The following is a 10932-nucleotide window of genomic DNA, read 5'->3' as shown; positions in this document are numbered from 1 at the left end:
GTTAAGTTTCACAACAATATATGAATTTTATTGACATTATATTGTTATACATTAATAAATAGAGTGTAGCATTAAGGGCTACTTTAAAACTTGAAGGCAGTGTGTCCTTGAGAGTGTGAGTAGATTTCTTAGTACCTTTTCATTCAGAAATGTTTCTAAGTGGGAACCTGGCACTGACCAAGAATCATCCAAGTGTGAATAATATCCGTGTCAGCCCCAATGCATCTTGCTTCTACTCATCAAGAAAATTCACAGTTCCTGGCTCACAGTCGAGTCCCACAGCTACCCCACCCCCCAGTTATAAGCTATCATAAAAAAAACTAGTGCCATAAAAAGTCAACAATTTAAATATAAAAATTCTTTATACAAATATAATTCATAATATAATCATTCATAAAATACAACCATTTATGTGTGTGTTTGAAACATTACTAAAATAAATATTTCCTAGAGAAAATTTCATTTGTTTCACAAAATTATAAAAGAGAGCATATAAAACTAATTCATGTTTAAATCTCCAGTTTGTCTCCCATGATCTTTCCCACTCATATGTACAATGTGAACTGCACAGAGCAATGCTGGAAAAACACATTATCTTTGATATACCTAGAACTCTGGATTTCAATTAATTATCTCTAATGCATCCAGAGTCCCTCTGCCCATACATACTCTACATAAAGCATCTGGATAAGAAGGATTTCCAGTTAAGAGCTCTAATGAGTTTGTTACTTTGTTGAAAGCTAACAAAAATATTCATTATCAAGGGTAAGCTTCTATCTTCTACATGGAACTGAAACAGCCCTTGTCCTAAGTCAGTGATCTATTCTGATTATTTCGATCAATATTGGAGTAGAGCTAATAGGACAAACCCTGATTTCCAAGATCAAGAAATTCTCTATCTTGATTTATAGACAGAATTTGCACCGTTTGTGTTTTGATGGGTCATCTGTGACTTTCACTTGCTTCTAACATTTCTTTGGAGAGAGAACTGTCTAAATTCCCAAGATACTGTGTGCTTATGCCATTAGGTATCTTGAAATGTAAGACAGAAAAGGGGGCATGGGCTTATACAAATGACTAAAATTTCCAAATATCATTACTTAATCACATCTCTAAGTAGTATTATTATAGTTCTCCAATCATACATATTTATGTTCCACTAAACAATAAGTCAAAGAATTAATCTAATTAACATTTATAGCCATCTTTCTAACTACTACCAAAGTATTTCTAATACCAAAGTATTCTGGCTTGCAAATCTTCCAGGGTTTCAAGCACCTTTCACATAATTTGACCATTGCCAGAACTCTTTTTTCTTGATCCAAACAAGTGTCCTTAATTTGTCTTATCCAATTTTTTTCCTTAGAAGATAAAATTTATCCTTGTTGACTGAGGCAGAAATTGTTTGAATTCCTTGAAAGGATGTCCCATAAATATTTGCACAATTTCTTAAAGTCGTGTTTCTTGTACCTCTTCTTCCGTCTCCTCCTTGAGGGAAGTGATCTTGGATCGGGATTTGTACTTGCTGGAATTTCTGTGTGGAAAGAGCTTCAATCTGTCAGAGGAACTGATGGCCTGTCGAAAGAGGCTCTTCTCACTCAGCAGCTTCTGGATAGAATCATACTGCCGCACTTTGTTCTCCTCTATGACCTAGGGAAGTGACTGTTAGTGAGATCTCAGACTAAAGGTAGGATGGATCAGAACAAGGACTGAAACTGGCACAGGTTCAGAGGAGGAGAAAAAGCTAAAAGAAAACAGTTGTCCAAAAGTTTGCCTTCTGAGTAGTCTCAGATATTTTATTTAACAGCTGATTACTCAGGCTTTCTAAACAATCTACTTTTTGAGACATTAATAGTATTTCTTAGCAACTGGATGTTTTGGTTTTGGTTTTAAATTAGTCTAACACTGAGCAATTCTTCAAAGAACTTTTGAAGAACTAATGGTTATTTGAAAACAAGATTCATGTTAGTCATCTTAAATGTTAGCTGAAAAAGTCTACACAGCACTTTTACAACAGGGAATATGAAAACACTCAAACCTTTCAAATTGATCAGTATGTGCCTCTTAATATGCTTCCTTCACATATTCAAATCAATCAAATCCAAGGACAGAGGGCTTTGCGCAGTATTCTGAACAGGTATAACATGATAACAAAAGAAGGGGAAGTCTGTCCCCTAATTTATCATCTGGCACTTAGTAACATTGGTGGTAACAATCCTTCATTAAAGAAAGCATTTAACACCAAGAGTCTGAAAAGCCTGTATAGAAGTGATGTGATAAATAAATCATCCTTAGGATTTCTATATGACTAGACCCAAAGGAATCTGTAGATATCACTGGAAAGAGGCTGACAGTTTTTAAAGTACAATAAAAAGGAACTTCAAAAATGACTTAAGAAAACATTAAAAAATACACTTTGGATTGTAAGAAAAATCAAACCTGTCTAAGAATCTATTTGTGGAAGACTTAATTATTGAAAGCATTAGGACTTAGTCATTTTTATGACTTGATCTTCAACTAAAAGGTTTGAGAAACATTTATAGATAAGTCAGTTATTATTTTAGAGAAATAATATGTTGCTATTTTGCTTTATTTTATTTATTTACTTTTTTTTGCAGGGCAGTGGGCTATCCCTAGCTGTATTCAGTGCTTATTAATTCCTATCTCTCCACACAGAGAGAAGTCCTTGTGATGATTGGAGAAACATTGCACAGCTTGGGATCTAACTTGAGTAGACCATACGAAAAGCAAGTGTCTTACCTACTATAATATCTCTCCAGTTTTCTATGAAATATGTTTTAAGAAATAACTTTGACACTGATGTGATTTGTAGAAACTATCACAATGATTTTGTTATCAAGAATTAAAGAGGTTAAATCATATATACATTATTAACTATAAACACTTACTAAAAATCGTTGGCATTCCAACATTGCTTCTATCCTGTGCTCACAGAGGATTACTGTGCAATCAGCAAATGCTTGTTTCAAGGTTCTTCGAATGATTTGGTATGTTCTAAGAAAGACAAATAATTCAGAATGTTAATCACAGATATCACCAACAATAAATCTTATATTTCTAAGGTTTATAACAAAGCTATTGTCCTTTCTGTAAGTTACTGTAGGGACTTATTAAAACCTTTGTGGATGCTCTTGGAAGTGCCTGGGTTACTATAAGGTAAAATAGAATTCAGGGTCTTGCATATATAAGGTATGTATGTGCTCTTCTACTTGAGCAATATTTTGGCCCATAAATACTTCCAACATATGTAGATATAGAGTTAGTTACAATCAAATATTCAACCACAGGAAAGATTGTAAGTTTTTATATATAAACATTTATGGAAAATATTCTGAAGAAAATTAAACAACAATTTTGTTCTGCATTATTCACTAGTAGTTCTTATATGCTATAAATTATCCCTATTGGGTAAATTGAATAGAAAGTAACATTATAAGTATCTGATTATGCCTGTGTTATGATATATTTTCTCATATATCAACAAGAGGAAACTGCTCTATGAGGTTATATTCAAAAGATTACACAACACCCTTATACATGGATTTAAACGTTTGTATTCTTGTCAAATGGTGACTTATCCACTGCACAACTTCTCCGTACATGGGGAGGGGTAGGGCCTCCACTGATACGTATGAAAACCTAGAAGAATTTCTGCCAATATGAAGGAAGATTCTGTGATTCAACACCTATTATGTGAATTCATTTGCAGGAAGTTTGAAACTTACATTGGATCCAAATGAGCACTGGGTTCATCAAGCAGCAATATTTTTGCTTTACTGAGAACAGATCTGGCCAAGCACATCAATTGTTTGTGACCATGGCTTAGGACATAACCCCCATCCACAAGAACAAAATCAAGTTTTCCGGGAAACTGTTCTATCACAGACTTAAGTCCAACCTGCAAAATAGAAAGAGGGAAAATAGTGTAATTTTAAAGGGAATTAAGATACTGTTGACATAATTAAAGGGATTGAAAGTCTAAAAAGATATATAGAAATTCTAAAAGAGTAATTACTCTGTCCTTTTAAGCTATTCTCTTGCTCTGTTCCTGGTTTAATACAGATAATCTCATTTAAGTCTAAAATAACTTGGCTTCTCGGTCTTTTGACTAAGATCGAGTGTTAAATAACTTGACTCCTCCAAGTGCCTAAAAACAGATGAGCAGATGAAGAAACTCTGGTATATCGACACAAAAGAATACTATGCAGCTGTTAGAAAAAATTAAGTCATGAAATATGCTTACACATGATTGATATGGATTATGTTGAGTGAAATGTGTCAGAAGGAGAGGGATAGGCATAGAATAATTGCACTCATTCGTGAGATTTGAAAAAAAGATATAATGGTAATAATATCTAAAGACAATATAGATGAGGGCTAGGAGGGCCATCTGATGGTAGGAAGCTTGCCACAAAGAGTGGCACACTGTAGTGAGGGCAGAGAGGGACCACTATGACAATGAGAGTTGGAAATAATCATCTAGACAAGAAATAGATGCTGAAAGGAAAAGTGATAGGCATGGTACCCCTTCAGTAACAATATTGAAAACTATAGTGTCTAAAATTTAAAAAAAGGGAGAGAGGGAGATAAGAAGGGTGGGAAAGAGGAGAAGAAGGAGGAGGAGGAGAAGGAGAGAAGAGGAGAGAGAGAGAAGAGAGAGCACAGGCAGAAGGAAAAGGGTGGAGGGGGAAGGAAACTGGGGACATTGGTGGCGGGATATGTGCACTGGTGAAATTTGTTGGACATTGTATGACTGAAACTCAATCATTAACAACTTTGTAACTGTATATCACAGTGATAGTGATTCAATTAAAGATTTATTTTTTAGAAGAGTAGTTTCAAACCAATCTTCCTCCCCCATTCCTGTTATTAAGAGTAGATTGAACTAAAGTTCCATATAAAATCTTGGCTAATAAAAAGAATCAGTCTCTAACTTTGACTTGTTTCTGCTCTGTGCTTTATTTACTTGGGGGAAATTTTATTGCATGCCTATTGTGCTTAGGTACGCCAAGAGTCATGATAAAATGACATATGGTTCCTGCAAGGCTCAAGGTTTACAAAAGCACAACAATAAATCCAACATAAAGAAAACATGTTTGGAAGATACTAGCTATTAAAAGCAATTATACACTCTACCATGACAAAATTCTTTTACATAACTTCTCATTCACATATCTGAACAAATACAGTATGGAAGGTAGGATAAAAGAACAGACAAAGGAACTTTGATTTTTTTTTATTACAGCTTAGGCAATAATGGCTATAAAAGTGTTTACATTTATAGAAATGGTGTACAATGTTACTGCACATCACAACCACAAAAAAGTCCATAACCTTCCAACACTATCCTTACATCATTATTGATCTGATTTTCATCACCCACTTCCCCTCCCTCAACTATGTGTTAATCTTTAATCCAAGTGCAATGCTATTTCCTTTTTTCTCTCTCTATTCTACAAATTAGTGAGATTATTCTATATTTGTTCTCTATCAGGTTTATTTGACTTTTCCCCATGATTTATTTTAATTACCAGAATACTCTCAATTAACTGAAATGCTCTTACAAAGTACACAGAATAACTCACTACCTGGTTTTTTAATTGATATAGAATTTTTTAATAATTTTTATTGAGACCAATGTGAATTACAAGTCTTTCACAGTTATATTTAAGGTACATAGTGACAGTGAATTAGGGCAATTCCCACCACTATGTTGACCTCCCTCCACCTCTATTCCCAACATTCATCCCATACCTTCAACCTTAGCCCCCCCCCCCCCCGGACTGCTAGTGTAACAGGTTCCTTTTGTGTAATTGATTTTAAGCAACTAATAAAACAATAAAGTTTAAAAATATTTAAAATAGTATGGCATTATTAGAATATTTAAAGTTTTTTTTTGCTATTGATGCAGGGTATAAATTTTATTATGTTAAATAACTCTTCAATAATAAAATGATAAAATAGGCTTAAATGCAAGCAAGATAAATAAACCTATAATTTTACAAAAAAGAAAAATATTTAAGGCTTGGTTCATCACATATTTAGATTTACTTACTTTTATACTAAGTACTTATATGTATTGGGGGTTTTAAAAATACATAGATTATTTTCTCCTGCATTTGGGAAATCTAAGATTTAGTATCAGGAAGAAAAATGTGTTCATATTTAACTTTAATACAGGCAAATTTCATAATGGCACTGCCCTAAAAAAGATTCATGAGAGTCCATTGATGGCTTCAGATATGACTGCCTCACTATTCAAAAAATATTATCTGTGTGCTGTGATTTTTATTGGATATAGCATTCATTTCCTTGGGATTCTTGTTAAAGCAATCTCACTTGGTGAGAATTAATTAATACTGGAAAAGTTTCCTAGAAGGAAGAATGCAAGTATATCATTAAACAAGGGGGACTGCTCAACTGTATCCTGGAAGGATCAATTATGAAACTAGTTTCAAATCTAAGTGTCTGAGAATGCAAATAAAGACACAGGTAGGAATTAGAGTACCTTTCTTTTTTCTCCTCAACTTTTTGCTTTATATGGGCTTCAGACCATGAACCTGTCAAGCTCTTATCTCAAACCAGAAATAAAACCCCTCAATTGCCTCCAGTTTTTCTTTTAATTATTATTAATATTATAACTTCTTCCTCTTCTTATGTGGTTTATGGACTGATGCTGGTGTATGGAAATTTCTTGGTGATTTGCCAAAAAACAGACACACAACCACCACCAAAACTTGTGAAGCTCTAAGCAATCACAGCAGATATTATATAAGTTAAAACATGTGATTTTTATAAAATTAGATTTAATAACTAATTTATTACCCACATGATTTACACACACATTAGGTTTTAGGGTCAGAAATATTTAACAACTAGTCTTAAGCTTTATTCTCAGGAATTAACCCTACAAGTGCTTAGGGGACCATAAATGGTGCCAGGGATTCAACCCAGCGTCCTGGATATACGGCCACATATAAGGCAAGAGCTTTCCAATCTGTATTGTCTTTCTATGTCTATAATGGTTTTTGTTTCTGTGATCCACAAAATATTTCTACAGTTTGCAAATGTAAAAATATTTAAGCATGGTTATGTCTCCCTTATCATTTAGAAATGTCAAAATATCAGTTTGTATTTTTTGCCTTTACTTCCTTATATCACAGATTTTTTTCTTCAAATATTTTTCCTTGGCATATGAGAAACACTATCTCTTAATATAATACATAAACAAGCTTGCTCTGATTCTCTTTTCACCAGAGTCCTGAGATCTCATTTATTCAATGTATTAACTACTAAGAACATGCTAATGATTTTTCATTTATCTCCAATCTCAGACAGTTATGAAATACTTCTCTTCCTTGTTAACCCTAATCCAGTGAGCCTATTTCAGGTGATCATATTTTAACACCTTACCAGCAAATGGTTGATTTATCAATAAATCACACAAACATACACAAGACCTTCTAAAATGCAGATAAACTATAACAGTCTTTCTCTTTAAAATTCTATGTTCTCTTCCAAATAAGAATACTATTATGCTTTCTTAAGAAGCAAACAAGACCAAAATTGAGTCCTCTTTACTCTTAACTCTGAGAGCACTAAATAGCTTATAGTTTCCTAGACACTGATTAGTCTGAAATACCTGGGACTATCACAGCTAAGCTCTGGGTTAAGCATGGTGATATTTGTGCATTCTCCCTTGTTATATTGGAAGCTTTTAAGGGACAAGATGAATAGTATATAATACCATTGGCATTAGGGAGTGAAAATCCAAAACATTTCAGTCCCAACATTTTGGGCAGGAGAGATGGTACATCAGGCAAGACATTCCCCTAGCAAACTATAGACCTAGTACCAAAATCCCCAGTACCACATATGGTCCCCAAATGCTATTAGGGAATAATACCTAAGCACAGAGTAAGCACATAGTAAACTCTGAGCAGAGCTGGGTATAGCTTCCCCAGGAGAAAGGTATTGATTAAAAATAGGTACTCTGGAGCCAAGCAGCAGTCGGTTTGGATCTGCATGCCACCACTCATTTGCTAATATTATATGTATTACTAAGCCCTTTTGACCTAACATGCTAAAATTGGGAAAGATTATAGCATAGTCTTCAAAGAACTATAATGAGAATTACATGAGATAATTTGTGGTAAGAGGTTGCACAGGCGGAAGTATTTTATCCAAAATAACTATTCTATTGTTATGCTTGAGAAACCCTAAGGATGTGAGCCTGTTCACTGAGACACTCCCATAGTGCATAAGGATCTGTAAGATTTTCCCTTCACTGACTGCTTTGGGAAATATGTAAGTAGGACACAGCAAAATATTAATTTGTCATAAACTAGAAACAGGATTAGGATTTGGTAATATAATAGCCTGTATATTTTACTATTACACAAATCAAACAGGAAGTTCCTGAGGCCTTATTAGGAAAACTGCTTCACTGTATGATTTTAGATTTCCTTATGATAAACTTGGAAACAATTATTTTTATTCCCAAGTAAAAACTTTTCCTCCATGCAAATCATTAATTATCTAAATATATTTCACTGTCAATATTTAGCGAACAAAGTTTTATTAAATGAACAGTAGTGAAACAAACTGATCAAGGGTGTATTTACCAACATTCCTATCTTACTATTTCATTCACTATTAAGTAGAGTAAAATATTTAAGTCATTCCCTAGAGAAAGGTCAATTACATTAATAAAAGTTCAAATTTTTGTATCAATGAACATTTAACCTATGTTAACATAACTTGTTTTTCTGCTCAGATACTGTAATACACTTTGAAAATAAAATGCAATGCCAACTGTTTAAGAATGAACTCAAGTAGTCTACTGATTGAATATAAATGGCTGCTAGTTTAATATACCTTCATAGCCTTTTAAGGAGAGTTTGTCAATTCTAGGTACTATGACACATATGCAATTCAGAGATGAATAAAATTAAAATTAAGCCCTTTCTAAAGGGCCCAATGGACAGAAAAATGATCAGTGGGGAGGAGATTACTATTCAAAGATAAGTGCTATGGGAGAAAAAAAACAGAAATGGAATTGCTATTTATATATCATCTAATTCAGTGAACCTTAGCTGTAGAATCATTTATATACACATATGATTGTATGTACATTTATGTGTGTATTTCCCAAAATAAACAGAATTTAGTTTGGTTCTATTTAAACTGTTAATTTAAAATTATTACAAATATCAAAATTTACAAGTTATTTTTATTCCTATAGTATTAAAAGTAAAAAGGTCAATCCTGGTGGTGTAGTGTTGAAATAATACCTGCATACAACTACCACTAACAGTATTGCAGCTTATAAAATTTCAATAACAATTAAAAGATAAATAAATGAAAAACATCAACAATTTGGAGCTATATAGAAGCTTAAAACTAAGAAGTTGTGCTCACTTAGGTAGCACATATACTAAAATTGGAACGATACAGAGAAGATTAGCATGGCCCCTGCGCAAGGATGACACGCAAATTCGTGAAGCGTTCCATATTTAAATAAAAAAAAACTAAGAAGTTATCAGTTTTATGCTATCGAGATAATAAAACATGTATGTTTTCCAAAGTACTAGTGTCAAGTAAACATAAAATAATGTAGAAATGTGAATTTTTATTGGAATGAATAGCCCAATAGCAGGCAGGTATAAAAACATGGGACCAGAGAGATAGCACAGTGGTAGGATGTGTGCCTTACATGCAGCCAACCGAGGACGGACTGTGGTTCAATTCCTGGTATCCAATATGGTCTCCAGAGCCTGTCAGGGGCGATTTCTGAGAGCAGAGCCAGGAGTAACCCCTAAGCACCACCAGGTGTAACCCCTCCCCCGCCAAATAAGACACTCAGCCCTGGGGAAGTAACTCTTAGAGCACTTACCTTGCCTGTGTAAAACCCTGGGCTTGATCCCCAGTGCTCACAATGATCTCTAAGCACATAAGCACAGAACAAAGAAGTCGCTGAGCACCTCCAGGTGTGACCCCCCGAAACCAAACCATTTAAAAAAACTCTTAATTTTGTTTGATATTCCTTTTGACTTTAATTATGCAGGCCAAATTTTTAACTTAAAAGTCACTATTTCTGCTTTTTAGATTGGTCTCTAAAATAACTTACCTGACTAGCAATGTATAAGTAAAAAGTTAAGTTAAAATAAGTTTTTTCATAAGTTTTAATAAATATGTTTAATATTGAATAAATTAATATTTGATCATTTAATAATTAAATACTAATATTTAATAAGATAAGTTATAGTCATAGATTTACTGAAAAGCCTTCATTCTAAATTTAAGAGATACACTGCTTATATGCAGAATTAACTCCAAGCCAGCATATTATACTGACAAGGTCTGTGAACTAGAGGTCCAGGGATGTGGGTCTTCTGCCTCCTGTAACTATTTTGTATGCATCCCTTAGACTGTTCAAGTATCTTTCTACTGTGTATATTTGACTATCGATCACAAGACTATATTTATGATACATTACACACTATCATTTATTTTTATTTGAAGAAAATTTTTTGCTCTTTCAATCAGTCAATCTATGTGCCCAACACTATTACGCATGCTAGAAATACCATGTGAAATACGGCATCATCTCTGCCTACTTCCAAGAACATCATGGGGCATGGTCAAGTTCAGATGTGAAGAATGCTTTGAAAGGAGGAGGGCATAGTCCACACTGGATGGGCAGCCTCCTCACATATAGAGCATTACAGCAAATAACTGGGAAGAAGCAGTCGGTAAGAAAAGGTCTTAGTCATGACGAGGAGCAGAGAAAGATCTACTGGCAAGGCTCCTGATGGGGTTTAGAGAACAAATTGTAGGAAAAGCCTCTAAATGGACAGAGAGCACAGAGAAACCAGAAAAAAATCTTAGTAACTGGAGAAACCTAAGAGT

General features: G+C 34.0%; 1 protein-coding gene and 1 non-coding gene across 2 annotated transcripts in view; one reads left to right on the top strand and one right to left on the bottom strand.

Moving 5' to 3' along the window:
* Window positions 1-1449: 1449 nt before the first annotated feature.
* The window catches only part of CFTR (CF transmembrane conductance regulator), a gene marked incomplete at its 5' end in the record, with an annotated part of 147980 nt that continues 138497 nt past the window's right edge, over window positions 1450-10932 (bottom strand). The window contains 3 exons of the mRNA XM_049778966.1: window positions 1450-1650; window positions 2910-3015; window positions 3747-3919. Of these exons, the coding sequence (XP_049634923.1) occupies window positions 1450-1650; window positions 2910-3015; window positions 3747-3919 (480 nt within the window). The remainder of the gene's footprint in view (window positions 1651-2909; window positions 3016-3746; window positions 3920-10932) is intronic.
* Window positions 9434-9540, top strand: LOC125996532 (U6 spliceosomal RNA). Its single transcript, XR_007491283.1, has one exon. It is a non-coding gene; the product is annotated as a U6 spliceosomal RNA (small nuclear RNA).

This window comes from Suncus etruscus, chromosome 1 (assembly GCF_024139225.1).
Source record: "Suncus etruscus isolate mSunEtr1 chromosome 1, mSunEtr1.pri.cur, whole genome shotgun sequence".
NCBI lineage: Eukaryota > Metazoa > Chordata > Mammalia > Eulipotyphla > Soricidae > Suncus > Suncus etruscus.
The sequence above is the reverse complement of the archived record's forward strand: the minus strand, read 5'-3'. Positions and strand labels throughout refer to the sequence as shown.